The 19,998-nt window shown below is 42.1% G+C and overlaps 1 protein-coding gene across 1 annotated transcript in view; it reads right to left on the bottom strand.

Moving 5' to 3' along the window:
* The window catches only part of LOC139406072 (diacylglycerol kinase beta), a 154,788-nt gene that overhangs the window by 120,696 nt on the left and 14,094 nt on the right, over positions 1 to 19,998 (bottom strand). The window contains exon 2 of the mRNA XM_071148539.1: positions 1,922 to 2,375. Coding sequence (XP_071004640.1) covers positions 1,922 to 1,997 — 76 coding nt within the window. The 5' untranslated portion in view covers positions 1,998 to 2,375. The remainder of the gene's footprint in view (positions 1 to 1,921; positions 2,376 to 19,998) is intronic.

The following is a 19,998-nucleotide window of genomic DNA, read 5'->3' as shown; positions in this document are numbered from 1 at the left end:
CACCTATTACAACCTGTCAGGGCAAGGAGATTGAGGTTGTAACCTCATGTAAATATCTTGGAATTTTAATTGATGACGGCCTCTCTTTTAAATTGCATATTCAACAACCTACAAAAGAATTGAATTTGAAATTGGGATTTTATTTTAGAAATAAGGCCTGTTTTTCTTTTGAAGCCAGAAGAAGGCTAGTATCAGCTACATTTATGCCTTTACTAGACTATGGGGATATTTTGTATATGAATACTCCCGCTCAGTGTTTGAGATCAATTGACACCCTTTACCATGGCACTTTGAGATTTATTTTAAACTATAAAATCCTTACGCACCACTGCACTTTGTATACCAGGGTTGGCTGGCCTTCTCTAGTCACTCGTAGGCTCAGGCACTGGTATACTTTTATTTACAAAGCCATTTGGGGGGGTTACTACCTTTTTATTTGGGCATTTTTCTTGTTCAGAAATGTGGTGGGTACTCTTCGTTCGCTGGACTTTATCCTGTTAACTGTTCCAAATGTCCGAACTTAATTTGGTAAAAGGGCTTTTATGTACTCTGCGCCATGGTCTTGGAATGCCTTACAAAATACTTTTAAACTGTAAGAACTTGTCCCGATTGGTATTTTTAAATCACTGATGAATGATCTTGAGACTGATTCCCTGACCTGTCAATGTTTTTAATTTGCTGTTTTTGATTTTGTTATACTCTTGTGAATTCTATTGTTTTTAATAGATTACTTGTAGTTTTTCATGTTGTTTAATGACTTGGTGCAGCCTATCTTGGCCAGGACGCTCTTGAAAAAGCGATTTTAAATCTCAATGAGCCCTTCCTGGTTAAATAAAGGTTAAATAAATAAAATATTCAAATATCCGAATGGATGTTAGTATTTGATTACTTACTTGATTACATGATCCATGTGACATTGCTACACACAATGATATAACATGACATTTCAAGCTCTTAATTTGATGAAACACACTTTGAATGTAGTTTTTATGACGTTCGCCCCATAAAAAGACAGTGCAGCCCACACAGGTTTCACTCGTGAAAGTTGTTGTTATTGTCAGCCAATCAAAGTGGCACTGCAGTCAGAGACTCCATTCTAATCCATGCAAATTGGAATTAAAATATCAGAATGAAGTTAGCTAAATGTTCCTGTTAATTTGACCCTTTTTTAACTTGGCAGGTCAGTCAAGAACAAATTCTTACTTTTAATGATGGTTGTATGACAGATTTCTACCTTGTTCACTCAGGGATTTGATCTTGCAACCTTCCGGTTACTAGTCCAACGCTCTAACCACTAGGCTACCTGCCACCCCTGTTCAAAGGAAATCATTGAAAATAAGAATTTGTTCTTAACTGACTTGCCTAGTTAAATAAAGGTAAAATAAAAAAAATAAAATAAAAATGAGAAGGAGTAGGCTACAACGAGCAACTGACAGGTAGGCTGATGTTTAGTCTGAATGGAGTTGCTGTAGACAAGAACGGGGAATGCAACAAAATATCCCAAGCCTCTGCCTCCCCCTCCCCAGCCCCGCTGCAACAGCAGCAAGCCGCTCTCCCCTGTGTTTCGCAGCTTCAGCAGCATGCAAGTACCCCAGTACAAACAACCTTTTTTTTAAAAACACATGTATTTCGACTATCCGGATATTCCCTCCAAAAATCTGGATATTATTCGAATAGTGAAATTATTTCAAATTTCCATCCCTACTCCTTGCACAACCTGGCAATTGACTCTCATGCTGGTTACCTAAGGGTATCACAGGTATCCGACCTGGGTCAAATGCATTGATTTAGTTTACACTTTTGGCGAAAATTAACTCAAGATCAGTGTTTGTATGTGCAGTATTTGACCCAGGTCTGACAAAGGTATTGGCATTTTTAGCTCAATTTACCTATGGGTATAACAGGTATCGCTAGTACTCACACTCGCTGTACTGCTGCAGCTGTCCAAACTCAGACGGACTCAAACACTCCCAGTTCCCAACTCCATCTCCCATCATGATGCCAGCTGGGGGAGGTGAGGGAGGATGGTAGTGTGCCTCTCAGGGTACAGAGGTTCTAGTGCTGGTTATCCCTGGGTGGTGAAGAGGAGTGAGGTAGAGCTGAGGAGGTTAACTGTCATCCCAAATCCTTCCCAGTGAGTGGAGGTGGTGGTAGAAACAGATGCCAGAGATGGTGGGGTGGGGGAAGGGGGATAAGGACGGGCAGTATGTGATATGGAGGTCCAGCTAGAGGCAGGTCTCTAGGTCTTTCCCGCTCTCTGACGTCAGACTCAAGCTGTTCCCCTCATCTCTGGTAGGAAGTGATATGTCCACAGCCCACAGTCAGTCCACACAGGGTCCCTTAGCAGGTCTGCTGCACCAATGACCTATAATGACCTAGATAGGTAGGGGGGGGGGGGGGGGTAGAGAGAAGGTGCAGCTTAGCTTTTATCAAACCATCTTTCACCATTTAAGAACACAGAGTACATACATAGAATACAAACAGAAAGGTTATACCCCTGTTGTTTATCCCGTCCTGGATAAACAAAAACCACATACAGTACGTAGAGTTAAAAAGTGTCGCTCCTAAATGGAGCCAGCTCTGCTCTGTGGATGAGAAATCAATACATCTCTCTGGGTGGACATCCTCACAGGGATGCAGCCAGGTGGAAAATGCACAGCAGTTTACCAGTTCATAGACACACGCACACTCACACATGCACACACACAAATGCGCACATGTTTGCGCACACACACACACTCACACAAAATGTACTCGTTCATGGACAGGGAGGAGGGTGGGGAGAAAGATTCAAGCATCAAACATCTGTAAGGTGTAAATCAGGGGTGTCAAACTCATTCCACGGAGGGCCGAGTGTCTGCAGGTTTTTGGCTTTTCCTTTTAATTAAGACCTAGACAACCAGGTGAGGGGAGCTCCTTACCAATTTGTGACATTAATTTATCAATCAAATGTATCAATCAAGAGGGGAAAGAAAACCCACAGGCACTCAGCCCACCGTGGAATGAGTTTGACACTTGGTGTAAATGCAACAGAAGGAGAAACAGTAACACAGGGGAAGGATCGGGGAGAGGACCTATAACTGAGGCCAAGGTTGTGTGATGATAGCTGCCCTACCCTCAGTGAGAGTTAGGTGATGATGTTAGCCATGGGAGCTCATCACAGAGGTGTAGATTGGACTCCTGGGGTTGGTGTGGAGAGATCAAAGTTGAATCTCGTCAACCACATATGTACTAACACAAACACACACACACACACACACACACGCACACACACACGCACACACACACGCACACACACACGCACACACGCACACACACACGCACACACACGCGCACACACACGCGCACACACACGCGCACACACACGCGCACACACACGCGCACACACGCGCGCGCGCGCGCGCGTATACAGATGCACAAACACAGACACACACACATTCATGTTCACATACACATTTACACACGTGCATGCAACATGTGCAAGAATACTGAATAGACACACACTGTGATTTGCAACTGATCCAATTCTATGAGAGCTTTTCTGATGCATTCTCTTCCTAGAAGTCGTAAAGATGAAATGACTTCTAGGTAAAACTACAATATTTAACAGTACTGTGGCATGGGATGACTTGATTGGCAGAAAGAGGAGAGGGAAATTACAAGAGAGATTTAGTATACTAGTTAGGTAGACCTCAAGTGTAGACTGACAGAACAATAATGAGAGAGAATACAGTGTAAATTCTGAGAGAATCAGAATAGTAAAAACTAAAATTACTTCTAGGTATTGTAAAGCATAAGCTGATTTGAAAGGCCCAGAGAGGAGGGATGACTAGAGAGACCTAGTTTGATATAGGCAGACCACAACTGCTTGGCATCCGACCACAAGGCGCTACAGAGGGTAGTGCGTACGGCCTAGTACATCACTGGGACTGATCTCCCTGCCATCCAGGAAGTTTATACCAGGTGGTGTCAGAGGAAGGCCCTACAAATTGTCAAAGACTCCAGTCACCCAAGTCATAGACTGTTCTCTCTGCTACCGCACGACAAGTGGTACCGATGAACCAAGCAATAAGACTGCTAAATAGTTAGTTAAATAGTAAACCAAATAGCTACTCGGACTATCTGCATTGACCCTTTTTGCACAAACATATATAGATATATTTGACTTATCACATACGCTGCTGCTACTGTTTATTATCTATCCTGTTGCCTAGTCACTTTATTCCTAGTTATATGTATACAGTATTTACATCAATTGCCTCATACCCCTGCACATCAACTCGGTACTGATACCCATGTGTATAGTTACCAGAATAGCCAAGTTATCAATACACATTGTTATCAATACACGACCCCGCCCTGTGCAACTGGGTACTGGACTTCCTGACGGGCCGCCCCCAGGTGGTGAGGGTAAGTAACAACATCTCCACCCCACTGATCCTCAACACTGGGGCCTCACAAGGGTGCGTTCTGAGCCCTCTCCTGTACTCCCTGTTCACCCACGACTGCGTGGCCATGCACGCCTCCAACTCAATCATTTGCGGACGACACTACAGTGGTAGGCTTGATTACCAACAACGATGAGACGGCCTACAGGGAGGAGGTGAGGAGTCAGGACATTAACCTCACACTCACCGTCAACAAAACTAAGGAGATGATTGTGGACTTCAGGAAACAGCAGAGGGAGCACCCCCCTATCCACATCGATGGGACAGTAGTGGAGAGGGTAGTAAGTTTTAAGTTCCTTGGCGTACACATCACAGACAAACTGAATTGGTCCACCCACACAGACAGCATCGTGAAGAAGGCGCAGCAGCGCCTCTTCAACCTCAGGAGGCTGAAGAAATTCGGCTTATCACCAAAAACACTCACAAACTTCTACAGATGCACAATCGAGAGCATCCTGTCGGGCTGTATCACTGCCTGGCACGGCAACTGCTCCGCCCACAACCGTAAGTCTCTCCAGAAGGTAGTGAGGTCTGCACAGCGCATCACCGGAGGCAAACTACCTGCCCTCCAAGACACCTACACCACCCGATGTCACAGGAAGGCCATAAAGATCATCAAGGACAACAACCACCCGAGCCACTGCCTGTTCACCCCGCTATCATCCAGAAGGTGAGGTCAGTACAGGTGCATCAAAGTAGGGACCGAGAGACTGAAAAACAGCTTCTATCTCAAGGCCATCAGACTGTTAAACAGCCACCACTAACATTGAGTGGCTGCTGCCAACACACTGACTCAACTCCAGCCACTTTAATAATGGGAATTGATGGAAATTGATGTAAAATATATCACTAGCCACTTTAAACAATGCTACTTAATAATGTTTACATACCCTACATTATTAATCTCATATGTATATGTATATACTGTACTCCATATCATCTACTGCATCTTTATGTAATACATGTATCACTAGCCACTTTAAACTATGCCACTTTGTTTACATACCCTACATTATTAATCTCATATGTATATGTATATACTGTACTCGATACCATCTACTGCATCTTGCCTATGCCGTTCTGTACCATCACTCATTCATATATCTTTATGTACATATTCTTTATCCCTTTACACTTGTGTGTATAAGGTATTAGTTTTGGAATTGTTAGGTTAGATTACTCGTTGGTTATTACTGCATTGTCGGAACTATGTATATATGATATAGAGCTTTCAAAAACCTCAGCCGAATGAAATATTAAAGCTTACAGTAGAGGAAGAAACAGTGGTCAGTGAGTCTGGAGAGAGTAGTACTCAGTGTACTGTCTGACGACACTGCATATGGCTTGAGGACATAGAAAACCTCTGAGTCACCATTGTCTCTACAGTACCAGACAGGTCAGGGGTTGACTGGCATCATTTTAATTTAACAGACATTTGAGGAATTTAGCAGACCCATATGCATTGGGTGCGTAACCACCCATGGTGCTCAGAATGACAGAAATCACATTTTGATTATGGTTATTCATCTTAACAGAAAATGCAACTCAAGGAATCAGCGTGCATCCTTCTTACCTAATTCCGATGGGCACTTTAAAGATGCTCAAAAAACTGCTACATTGACTTTTCATCAGCCAACAAGTAAGGAACAGCAAAATCACTAGCCTATATCAATCTAATATCTCCCATAGTAGAAAAGTTAACTTATTATATTGGTCAGCTTTTCGTTCTGTGCAAGAAAGAAATGGTCTATTCCAAACAGACTTTGGGGCAGTTGTAGGACAATAGATCCCAAATTCATACAACCACTAGACCTAGGCTACATTATTGTAATAATGGAACTGTGAGTCGGGAAGCAGGTGAAACGTTTAATAAAACAAAACCTGGAATGAGACAATTCCATGTGGCTACAAGCCGGTACACAAGAATAATACCAACTAGTGAGTGAACATAAGAGTGACATATAAAGGGGAGGAAATGATGAAGGTAATGAAGTCCAGGTGTGCATCATAATGATTAACAGGTGCGCGTGATGATGAGCGCCAGGTGTGCGTAATGATGAACAATGGTGGAACGGTGGTTACCGGCGACGTCGTACAGGAGGAGGAGGAGGAGGAGGAGATGTGACATTTATTAAGTAGGTTAAGAAAAAATTATTATTTACAATGACGGCCTACCCCGGCCAAACCCTAACGACGCTGGGCCAGTTGTGCGCCGCCCTATGGGACTCCCAATCACGGCCAGTTGTGATACAGCCTGGAATCAAGCCAGGGTCTATAGTTACGCCTCTAGCACTGATATGCAATGCCTTAGACCGCTGCGCCACTTGGGAGCCACTTGGGAGCCACTTGGGAGCCACTTGGGAGCCCACATTATAGGCAGTAGGCAACGCGCAAATGTTCATTGCATAATGCAATTAGCTGGAAAACACCTTTGTCAGAAGTGCCAAGCACATCTCACTGGGCACAAACGTCAATTCAACATCTATCCACGTTGGATCAATATAATTTCTTTGAAATGACGTAGAAACAACTTGATTCAACCAGTGTGTGCCCAGTGGGATGTCAGCGATTTCATGTGTGTGATGTATAACAATTTAATTGTCAGCCAACTTACAAGCAAATACTTAATGAAATTATTGTAACAAATCAACTGGCAATGTTGCTAGCCAACTAGCCTGCTAACGATAGCCCTACCAGCCAGCTAATGTTACTTTAAAACTGAATGAGTCAGCCAGTTGCTATTAATAGCTAGCTTACAGCTACATTAAAATAAAATAAAGTTTTGGAAATACATAACGCCATCTAACCAGTTATCAAATAATGTTAGCTATATGCATTTATCTTAGCCAGAAAGCTAGCCAGCCAGCTAAAGTTAGCTATTTAGCCAACTAGCTATTAGCTTAGCCACCCTAGCCAACCACCACATTTACTGAAACATAACCGCATATTAGAAGCAAAGAGAAAGCAGAGACTTACAGATTGATGGTTGGGGCCCATCCAATGAGTGCAGACTGAGTTAGCTATCAAAGCGAAGGGGAGGTGGGTGCTTCACCTGGCTGAAATCCAAAATAGCTCAATTCTAGATGTCAGTCAGCTAGAGAGCTACTTATTTACAAGACTTCTCTAGCCTACTTCACAGAGAACATGCCGAAAAGTTGACAAAACAAAAAGGAGAACAGACAAAGTACTACACAAAGAGGTAGCAGTTATGATTTTCTCTTTAGTTTTGAACCCACAGCAAGAAAGCACTAATGGGTTCCCACTAAATAAAACAGCCACAAATGTGAATAGTATTAGGTGCGGCCAGCTTGCACTAGCTACCGAGCTAGCATGCAAACTCGGTAGCACAAAGTAGATCGTCCTCATAACGTTGAGAAATAGTGCATTGTGGGTAGTTTAGAGGTTATCCGGAAATAAGTGAATAAATATGTAATAACTCTAAACAACTATGTTTACACTTATAGGTAACCAGATCGTGACTATAACTAAGTTACTACGTTTTTGACCACACTGTGTTGTTACATTGGTGAGTAAAAACGAAAGGCTTCCTACGCTTTAAGTATATGTTTTCAAAATGCCTAGTGCTTCCAGCTCATTGCAAAGTGGTGTGTGATGCGCTGAAGCCTGCCTACCATTGCCTATATACACTTGAATGGCGAATGGGAAGCGCTCTTCAATTACTAGTTGAGAAATAAAAATAGTAGCACTTTTTAAAGGTTTTTTAACATGGGATTGCATTTAGAATTGTTATACAATGATTGGGCTTATAAAAGCACGTTTCACTCCAGCAGCAATGAAGAAGCTGTTTGAGAAGCTGTAGCAGCAGCTCTCGCACTGTCTGAGATGTTCTGTTCATAAGCTTTGTATCTGTATGCTGTGCTTGTTTGATAAAGATAACGACAAACGAAAATAGTCACCCGGCAATTTAATTCCACAAAATTATGCAAATTAACCTATGGACCGATAAACATGATCAGTGAAATGTATTTACATCGACTGGTATTTCCATCAATGAATAGGCAAAATGTTTTTAATTCTCACAGACAGCTGGCGGGCAGCAGTTTTACTTAGCGGCTTTTCATTTTTTTTATGCTCCAGCCATAAACGACTCACTCCAGTGCAAGTTATGCATTTACGTTTCAATTTGTGCATTTATGTTATGTTATGTTTTTTTTAGCGACCAAAAGCCGACTTTTACCAGGGAACAGATAGAGCATGTTGAGTGGAGATAGAGAAAACCTTGCCCCATCAGTGTAGTAGTGGAAGTGCTCTGCAGAGCTGGGAGACAAAAAAAGACAAGAGGCTGAGTATGAACACAAAGTCGTCAATATCCACTTTCCTTTCCTCTCTTTTCTTCACAAAATCAAGTCTGAATGGCTGAAAAACTCACTGCAGTCCATTAGAACACTGAACAGAGAGAGGAAGTCTGTGTGAGCTTTTTTCTCATTTAATTTTGGCAAGTTTCTGATTCATAAATAAAAGGGTTGCACGTTGCTCATTCCATGACTCTTCTTCCTGTGCAACGACTTAAAAATAGAAGCCTTACTCATACCACTCACAGGCCATGTTTTGTCATTTGTTATGCAGACTGGGGGAGGTGTATATGCAAGGATTCCCCGATTCCTAGTCTGTATAATTGTGCTCATAAAGAATCCTCTATCTTCCCACATACTCTGATGACAGTGAAGGCACCATGTTGTGCATTTCGTATACATGCATCATATTAAATCTAGAATTTTTCGGGGAACTCCAATTAACAATATCTTATTTTCTTGTGAAATTACAGAAATATAGAAGCTTTACACCACTCATAGACCTTGTTTTGTCAGGAAGGAGACTCGAGTGCAGGATTCCCCATTTAACATTTTGCATACAGTGCATTCGGAAAGTATTCAGACCCCTTGACTTTTTTCACATTTTGTTACATTACAGCCTTATTCTAAAATGGAAACAATATTTTTTGCCCACATCAATCTACACATAATATACTATAATGATAAAGCAAAATCTGTTTTTTAGAAATGTTAGCAAATGTATTCTAAATAAAAAACTGATTTTATTTTTTTACATAATTCAGATCCTTTGCTATGAGACTCAAAATTGAGCTCAGGTGCATCCTGATTCCATTGATCATCTTTGAGATGTTTCTACAACTTGATTGGAGTCCACCTGTGGTAAATTCAATTGATTGGACATGATTTGGAAAGGCACACACCTGTCTATATAAGGTCACACAGTTGACAGTGCATGTCAGAGCAAAAACCAAGCCACGAGGTCGAAGGAATTGTACGTAGAGCTCCAAGACCGGATCTGGGGAAGGATACCAAAACATTTCTGTAGCATTGAAGGTCCCCAAGAACACAGTGACTTCCATCATTTTTAAATGAAAGAAGTTTGGAACCACCAAGACACTTCCTAGAGCTGGCCGCCCGGCCAAACTGTGCAATCGGGGGAAAGGGCCTTGGTCAGGGAGGTGACCAAGAACCCGATGGTCCCTATGACAGTGCTCTAGAGTTCCTATGTGGAGATGGGAGAACCTTCTAGAAGGACTCCACCAATCAGGCCTTTATGGTAGAGTGGCCAGACGGAAGCCACTCTTCAGTAAAACGTACATGACAGCCCTCTTGGAGTTTGCCAAAAGGCACCTAAAGGACTCTCAGACCATGAGAAACAATATTCTCTGGTCTGATGGAACCAAGATTGAACTCTTTGGCCTGAAAGCCAAACAGCACATCTGGAGGAAACCTGACACCATCCCTACGGTGAAGCATGGTGGTGGCAGCATCATGCTGTGGGGATGTTTTTCAGCGGCAGAGAATGGGAGACTAGTCAGTATCGAGGGAAAGATAAATGGAGCAAAGTACAGAGAGATCCATTGATGAAAACCTGCTCCAGCAGGACAACGACCCTGAGCCAAGACAACGCAGGAGTGGCTTTGGGACAAGTCTCTGAATGTCATTGAGTGGCCCAGCCAGAGCCCGGACTTGAACCTGATTGAACATCTCTGGAGAGACCGGGAAATAGCTGTGCAGCGACACTCCCCATCCAATGTGACAGATCTTGAGAGGATCTGCAGAGAGGAATGGGAGAAATTCCCAAATACAGGTGTGCCAAGCCTGTAGCGTCATACCCAAGAAGACTCTAAGCTGTAATCACAGCAAAAGTTGCTTCAACAAAGTACTGTAAATGTGATATTTCTGTTGTTGTTTTTTTAAATTAGCAAAAATGTGTATAAACTGTTTTTTGCTTTGTCATTATGGGGTATGGTATGTAGATTGATGAGGGAAAACAACATTTTAATACATTTTAGAATAAGGCTGTAATGTAATGTGAAAAAAGTAAAAGGGGTCTGAATACTTCCCGAATGCACTGTAATTGAGTTCATTCAGTATACTCTGTCCTTTCAACCCACCATCACAGATTATCATTAAATAAACACAAATTACTTGTTTGAAATTTGTGACAGGCACACAAAGTTTTTTGTGTCCACCACAAAATGTTCTTCATAAAGCATTCGTGCCCAATTCACGTTTTTCTTGTTGTGTCGAACATTAGCTAGGTTAAGGCTTAAGGTTAGAATTAGGGGTTATGGCTAGGTATGAGTGTTAGTGGTAGGGATTAGGGTTAGGTAACATGCTAGCTAAGTAGTTAAAAAGTAGTAAGTAGTTGCAAAGTTAGTAATTAACTAAAATGCTACATTTGTCTATCATGTGGTTAAAACACACAACATTTTGGCTGCGTATTCACCTACCCATCCTTCCCAACCAACCTCCCTCCTATTGTTTCTGCCTTAATAACTTACTACCTTCATCTGTGATTGAAATGCACTGTATAAAAATAATTGTGGTTGACACCATTTTTTTCTTTTCGTTTTTCTATCACGAGTTTAGCAAAAGTAATTTGCGTCTATTTCACGATAATTTGTGATAGTGGATTGGTCCTTCCACATCGTGTGTGGACGTCACAGGTTGACTTGCACTGCAAACGATCATGTTTTGTGTGTATTCACATGCCCATGCACACATACTCCACACTAAGACAGAAACTGATCCATAAGGTGCCACTCTGCTGCTGAACCTCCCCCTACCTCCCCCTCCTCCTATTGTGCATCTCCTTGTTGTGTGCACACTTACTGTATGATGTCAGAGTTGCTAGGCAACCTTGTGAGCAAGCCAGAATCCCTCTCTGCACAGAGGGGAGGCCCTATCCTATTGATTGGCAAGTGCTTCTGTCTCCCATTCGGCCCCACACACACACACGCACGCACGCACACACACACACACACACACACACACACACACACACACACACACACACACACACACACACACACACACACACACACACACACACACACACACACACACACACACACACACACGCAGACAACCAGCTCCACTCTTCTCTTTGTCCTCTACCTCTACTGTAGGTCTCCAATCTCCAAGCATGCATGCTCTACGTCTGTACTTCTGCAGCCTCATTATCACAGTGTAGTAGTGGTAGTGCTCTGCAGAAACGAGAGGCTGAGTATGAACTTAGAGGTGGTAATATCCACTCTCTTTTCCTCTTTATTTTCCTTCCCACATCAACAGTCTGAATGGCTGATTGACTCACTGCAGCTCATTAAGGACAGCACTTCTTTTGTACTGAAATGTTTTTTTGCACATCCTCCCCATCATAGAATTAACTAAGAATAATGTTTACGACCACACATAACAATAACTGTAGCGACCCTGTGTTTATAAACGTGGTATTAACTTTGCCACTTCAGCATGCTTTTGTGGCACAGTCGATGTCACGCATGGCTACGGGACAGAAGGTTGAGGGTTTGCCGACCACCGCGGACAAGCACCCTCTCCCTGCCTGTTTCATTAGGCTTACACTATGACCAAAGCCGGCAGCAGACAATGATCAGCTAGTGGGAAATCTGATTTTCCAAATGAAGATGCCATATTTATAATTATATAAAATACATGCAACAAATGTTCCACCAACAGGTTTTTGTGACAATGCAATAAACAAAGCACACTGACTTCAATCTCGACAAACAGAAAATAGGTCCCTCCTTCCCTTGTCAGTATCTCCGAATGTCATTCATATTTTGGGTGTTTTGTAACAGATGTCTCTTTCATTCATCAAATGCCCGCCGCACAGTTTAGATTGTTTAGTTGATTTTATTTGTCAGTTCAAAAAAATGCATAAACACAAAGAGTAAAAAAAAAAACAAGTGACCGGGATTGCACATTAAAGTAAGGGACTTATTTCCATCGGGGTCCCTATCAGTACATGCAATTACATAGATACAGACACATTACAGAGATACAGACACATTACAGAGATACAGACACATTACAGAGATGCATACAAATGTTCACACATTAGCCAGCTTTTAACATTCTTTTTAAAAGTGGTTATGGTTGGTATGGTTTTGAGTTGCTTTGTTCCACTCAACCGCACTGGTATATTTAAAACAGTGAATATTAGCGTCTCTGGCTCTGGTAATACGCTGGTGTACATCTCTAACAAATGAAAAATAGTTAAGTTCCTGGGGGCTGAGTCCGTGATAAGTCTGATGGTTTTGTCACGAAAAAATGTTGCGTAGGTACAGCGAGTGTGCCCACTCTGGTACTACACATGTGTTCCAGCGAACAGCTCGCACATACAATGCAGGTATAGTCTACTACATGATGAGATAATTATGGACAAAAGTGGGGTTTTTGTGGGTTTTTTTTGTCAAACGGCAGCCAAGCATCGATTATCATGTCACCAGAATAAGACCCTCAGTATTTATTGAAAGGAGCATCAAGCTCATCAACATGCACTTTCACCACCCTGTGAAGTTCATAATCATTTGTTTAATCTAGCCTAATATATTGCACGCTTTCACATGATGTTGTGACCTTTTTATCCGACATGTACTTTACTCACATAAAAAGGTTGGATGGAAACCAGGTTAATGTTAGGCCATGTTGATGATGCTGGAATTACTTTTTAAGTAGCCTAATCAGATTAAAACACTGTGACTGGTTGTGATTATGCCACATATAAAATGTAACACATTTGAAAAGTTAAACAACAAATATGTTGACTATATTGAAGCGTTAGGTTCTAGGTGTGTGGAAAAGCTGCTTGGATTGGAGAGGAGGCAGAGCGCACCTTAAGCTTTCCTGAAAAACGGGGCCTGCCAGGTTATTATAGGACGACTTGGGAGAATGATGATCTGCAACAGACAGAGCATCTTAGTATCAGAAGTAAAAATACAGCCAGACTGGCCTGGTACTGTACCTTTCTAGACATATAAACTGTCGAGAGTACTGATCCACAAGGTGCCACTCTGCTGCTGAACCTCCCCCTACCTCCCCCTCCTCCTATTGTGCTTGTTGTGTGCACACTTACTGTATGACGTCAGAGTTGCTAGGCAACCTTGTGAGCAAACAGAATCCCTCTGCACAGAGGGGAAGTCCCATCCCGTTGATCGGAAAGTGCCTCTGCCTCCCCCTCGGCCCCTCCCCTCATTTCCACTACCCTACCCTCTCTCCTTCCCCCGGATTCATGCACAAACACACACAACTATACACACACACACACACACACACACACACACACACAAACACACACACACACACACACACACACACACACACACACACACACACACACACACACACACACACACACACACACACACACAACCAGCTCCACTCCTCTCTCTGTCCTCCACCTCCACTGTACATCTCCAATCTCCAAGCATGCATGCTCTACGTCTGAACTAGCCTTGCTGCAGCCTCATTATCACAGTGTAGTAGTGGTAGTGCTCTACAGAGCTGAGAGATGGAAGGCTGAGTATAAACTTAGAGGTGGTAATATCCACTCTCCTTTCCTCTCTTTTTTCTTCACAAAATCAACAGTCTAAATGGCTGAACAACTTACTGCATGCAGTCCATTAGAACACTAAATAGAGAGAGGAGGTCTGGCAAAAGGATGGTTAGATTGATTCTCTCTGTCTGTGTCTGTGTGGGCTTTTTTCTCATTGGCTTTTGGAAAGTTTCTGACTCAGAAATAATAAGGGTTGCATGTTGCTCATTGCATGATTCATTCAATCATCAGGGGGGACCACAAGACCTGACTCTTCTTCCTGTGGAAAAACTTAAAAATAGAAGCCTTACTCATACCACTCACAGGTCATGTTTGTCATTGTCCTGCAGACTGGGGGAGGTGTGTATCAAAAGGATTCCCCGATTCCTAGTCTGTATAATTGAGCTCATAGTATGCTCTGTCTTCCCACATACTCTGATGACGTGCAGTGAAGGCATCATGGTTTGCATATCACATGCATCATAGTCATTCTCAGATTTTTCGGGGAACTCCAAGTAAGTAACAAGATCAAATTTTCTTGTGAAATGACACACACGCACACACACACACACACACACACACACACACACACACACACACACACACACACACACACACACACACACACACACACACACACACACACACACATACACACACACACACAGACAACCAGCTCCACTCCTCTCTCTGTCCTCCACCTCCACTGTACGTCTCCAATATCCAAGCATGCATGCTGTGCTGCTGCCCCATTATCACATGCCACCCTTGAATGTTGTTTGGACGTGGAAAGTTATCAGGTACGACAGAACTTTCATTTTGGAACAACACCTTTTTCTCCCTGTCTGCCTGTGTCACGACTTCCGCCGAAGTCGGTCCCTCTCCTTGTTCGGTCGGCGTCGCCGGCCTCCAAGCCATCGCTGATCCACCTTTCATTTTCCAATTGTTTTGTCTTGTCTTCCCACACACCTGGTTCCAATTCCATAATTACATGTTGGTTATTTAACCCTCTGTTTCCCCCATGTCCTTGTCCGGAATTGTTTATTGTAAATGTATTTGCACGTTATGTCTGGCGTGCGAAGGGGTTTTGTCCCATTGTATATATTGTTTTTGTTCACAGTGATTTTTATGGTTAAACTGCGCCGTTGTAACACAGCCTTTGCTCTCCTGCGTCTGACTTCTCTGCCACCAGTACGCACTCATTACAGCCTGTGACTGGCTGTGAGACAGAGGAGAGAAAGGGGAGACTGATAGGCTACACATGGAGAATGTTTGTTTGGTCTATTTTAGTATATTTACAAAGTACATGACCGCAGGCTGACCAGTTCTGAACACATTTCTGTTTTTAGACTTCCTTTCAGGCTTGATTATCCAATAATTGGGATTCATACTTTCTTTTTTTCTTTTTCTTTCTTTTTTTTGCCTTCCTTCATTCTCAAACCCATAGCACCTTTATTCAACTCATCTGTTTACAGAAACAGTATGGCCGTGTCTGGGAAAATGCCAAGAAATGTCACTGTCTGAAAGTGACACTGTGGTGCTTCACAGTTGGGTTTTTACATCCATTCACCCTTGAGATAGGCCTACACAAACTCAAATCTTCATTAGTTTAAGTGTATTCAATCAATTAATCTATATTTAGTCAGGATAGTCCACTCAGCAATTTGTGAAGTAATGGCATAACCAGGTGTCGACCTGAGCAAAAGTCATACTTATAGAACTTGAGCAATGGATATTGATTGATTCATCGAGTCATTTGTTAAGAACTGATAGGCAGGAGAACTGAGACGTGACCTCGCTAGCTCCAAATATGATGATTTCCATATATTCCACTAGCTTAGTACTCTCAAAGGAATATGATAATATTCTATTTTTTTGGGACTCCGAGTTGGAAGTAAACTGTTCCTGTGAGGAAACATATTCCTGTTTATTGCTGTTATGGGAGAGTAACAGAAATAACACCAGCCATGATTAATGGACAAACTGAAAAATTATGTTATGAAACTCTGGATCACACTAATGATCAAAATGAACAGGAAAGAAGATATTGTACCTCAGGTTTGATAAAGCTGTGCCAGGCTAGCTTGACAGATGTAACCTGGCCCAGTGCTGGCAAAGTACTGCCCAAATCAAACACCAACTGGGCACTTTAATTATATCGGGACACTAACACCCACCTGGCTCCCTGCCAGGCTCCCTCAAATAGTAAGAAAATATTGGATGAGCACACACACAAGCTCAGACAATCTGCTCTCAAATGACTTTCCAGGAACTGGATGATTTGACAGGAACATGGACAAATACAGACCACACTCATAGAGATCAGACCATCTGTGTTTGGTTGTATTAAGAATAGGTACTGAAAATAGGCCTAGATGCTGCCCCATAGTCTATGTACAGACAAAGGTCTCTTTATGTTTTCTAATGCCCTTAGAATAGTGGATCCTCCATATTGTCTGACCACCTCTTCTGTAAAGTAGGAGAGAATGGGGTATGCTGAGCCATTGTTTACATTCAGCATCACTACTTTAACTTGATAGAAGTTAAGGGAAATATAATATTCCTTCTAACAAAGATATTTACATGCACTGAGTGTACAAAACATTAAGAACACCTGCTCTTTCCATGACATATACTGACCAGGTGAATCCAGGTGGAAGCTTTGATCCCTTATTGATGTCACTTGTTAAATCCACTTCAATCAATGTGGATGAAGGGGAGGAGACAGGTTAAAGAAGGATGTTTAAGCCTTGAGACATGGATTGTGTATCTGTGTGCCATTCAGAGGGTGAATGGGCAAGACAAAATATTTATGTGCCTTTGAATGGGGTACGGTAGTAGTTGCCAGGCGCACCGGTTTGAGTGTGTCAAGACCTGCAACGCTGCAGGGTATTTCACGCTCAAAATTTTCCCATGTGTATCAAGAATGTTCCACCACTCAAAGAACATCCAGCCAACTTGACACAACTGTTGGAGGCATTGGAGTCAACATGGGTAAACATCCCTGTGGAATGCTTTCAACACCTTGTAGAGTCCATGCCCCAATGAATTGAGGCTGTTATGAGGGCAAAAGAGGGTGCAATGTTTTGTACACTTCAGGTGTTTTTGTATATTTCAGGATGTTGTGTATTCTTGGAATTCATGTAAACATCACAGTTTTGAAAACGTAGCTTTTCCAAAAATGTGGTCTCTTGGCATAGGGACAGGGTAAGTTGAGCCGCCTTGGGGTAAGTGGGTGGCGGTGTCCTGTGACAGTGGGTGATGGTGCTGGTAGGTCAAGGTTTAATTTCTGGGGATGTGGTATATTGCATATCTTAAATGTATGCCTGTATTTAGATATAGATCTCTCTGTTAAATATCACTTACCCTTCCAAATCTTGACCAGTTGTCTGGGACGGGGATGTTGTTTCAATGTGCCAATTTGAGGCTACTAAGCCCATGAAACTGGTCCACCAGATTCTTAATATAATTAGCAAGCTCAGCCTCCATGTAGTCAGAAAAGACCTTGTGTGCCTCTGCTACTGTATCATTGCCTCTCCTTCGAACAGGTACATGTTTGTTTTCTTTTTTGTCCATGTACTGTATGTCTTCAGTGCCATTCAGTTTATTTGTTCATCCCTTGATGCTGCTCGAATGGACTTCTTCCCTTCTCTCACTTCCTTGCCTGCTCGCTCAAGAACCTGAAGGGGCTAGACCCCTACTTGTTTTACGTTTGTGAACACAGGGCATGATGATATCTGCTCTATAACAATGCACTATCCTGAGTTCATATGCATGACACATTGCAACAATATTGTGCATTAAACTGGCAACATGTTATAATCATTTGTATGTTGGCTATTGGCTCAACATACCACAAGGCAAATATTCTGACTATATTATCCCACACAGTTAAAAAGATGCTAGGTTTGGAACCTCAAATGCTGTACAAAACAATCTTAAAACGTTCAACTTTGGTTTAGATACAAGCATCATGAAACCTATAACACAATACATTCATTTGACTTTGTCAAAATCTAACCTGGACTCAGGGGTAGACATAACATAGTAAAATTAAATCTGGGGAAACTCAATATAGTCTGATATGTAACGTTTTATGGTATGTATTCATTTGTGGATCTCCATCATCCATTTTGTATGAATGACAATTTGTTGTGGCTAACGTTAGTTAGGTTGCTAGGTGACTAATGCTTATGTTATCTAGGTGGCTAAGATTAGCTAGGCTAGGGGTTAGGGTTAGGAATTAGGTTAAAGGGTTATGATTATGGTTAGGGGAAGGGTTAGCTAACATGCTAAGTAGTTGCAAAATAACTAAACAGTAGTAATTAGTTGCATAGTTTCTAAACTGCTAAACTTGTCCATGATAAGATTTGAACAAGCAACCTTTGGGTTTCTAGTTGTTCGCTTCATACACCTACCCATACACCCTGACAAACCACCCTCCTTTCATTTTTGTGAAGTAACCTTCTGTCTTTGCGTGTCCTGGATTTTCATGTACTATGTTACATCTAGTCTATGAGACCTGGCTGGAAAGTCCTTTTTCTCTATCTAACTTGTTTACCACTTTTTCCATGTGGTTTCTTCCTTCATCTACTCCATGAAATGATGACCTCTTCCTAATTATTTGCCACATAATTCATTTTGTATCTGGTTTCCTAGAAACAACCCACTGGGCATCGACGTCAATTCAATGTCTATTCCACATTGGTTCAACATAATTTCATTGAAATTAAGTGGAAACAATGATGATTCAACTAATGTGTGCCCAGTGGGAAGGGCTGGCTCAATTTATCCCACTCTCCCCTATAGTATACTTTTAGTGCCACCCAGGGCTTGCCAAATGTACACTTTTCCCCACCATATTTAGAGACACAGTATTCTCTCTCTCACACTAGAATGTCAAAGAAAATTGTATTTGTCACATTCTTCGTAAACAGGGTGAACTAGGTGTAGACTGACAGTGAAATGCTTACTTACGGGCCCTTCCCAACAATGCAGAAATAAAGAAAATAGAGAAATAATATAAAAGGTATAACACGTAATAATAAAAGTAATAATAAATCAAATCAAATTTATTTGTCACATACACATGGTTAGCAGATGTTAATGCGAGTGTAGCGAAATGCTTGTGTTGATGTGATTTAAAAACAAAATTGAAAGGAACATATTTACATTTATATACTGTAAGTTGATTCTACCTCTCTCTCTTACACACACTCACCTACAGTCTCTTTTGAACACAGCAATCAAAATAACACTCACACTTTCCTCTTCCACCTGTGTGTGTCCAAATTCTGAGAGCACAATCAGCCACCTACTGATCAGCATCTGAATCGTATTCCTCTCCAAGGGTAGCCTAGTCCCAGATCTGTTTGTGATGTCTTGCCAGTATTCAAGGTCAAGACAGCACAGTCTGATCCCAGATCTGTTTATCTTTACACTGCCAAGGGAAACAAACTTTACCGTCCCTCCCTAGTTCTATTACAACCAGGGCAAATGTTTACCGGTCCTCTCCCATTTCAGGAAACAGACATGCAAAATGTGTTAAGAACGACCTGCAAAACGTGTAAAGAAAAATCAAGGTAGTACTAAAGGGAGTGAGCGTGTACTCCACCTCGAGTGTACTCCACCTCGCTAGTACCTACTGAAACATAAATGCACAACTTGCACTGGAGTGAGCCGTTTATCTCGCCTG

The sequence above is a fragment of the Oncorhynchus clarkii genome, chromosome 3 (genome assembly GCF_045791955.1).
Source record: "Oncorhynchus clarkii lewisi isolate Uvic-CL-2024 chromosome 3, UVic_Ocla_1.0, whole genome shotgun sequence".
NCBI classification, from domain to species: Eukaryota; Metazoa; Chordata; class Actinopteri; order Salmoniformes; family Salmonidae; genus Oncorhynchus; species Oncorhynchus clarkii.
Note: the sequence above shows the minus strand (reverse complement) of the source record. Positions and strands in the feature narration are given on the sequence as shown.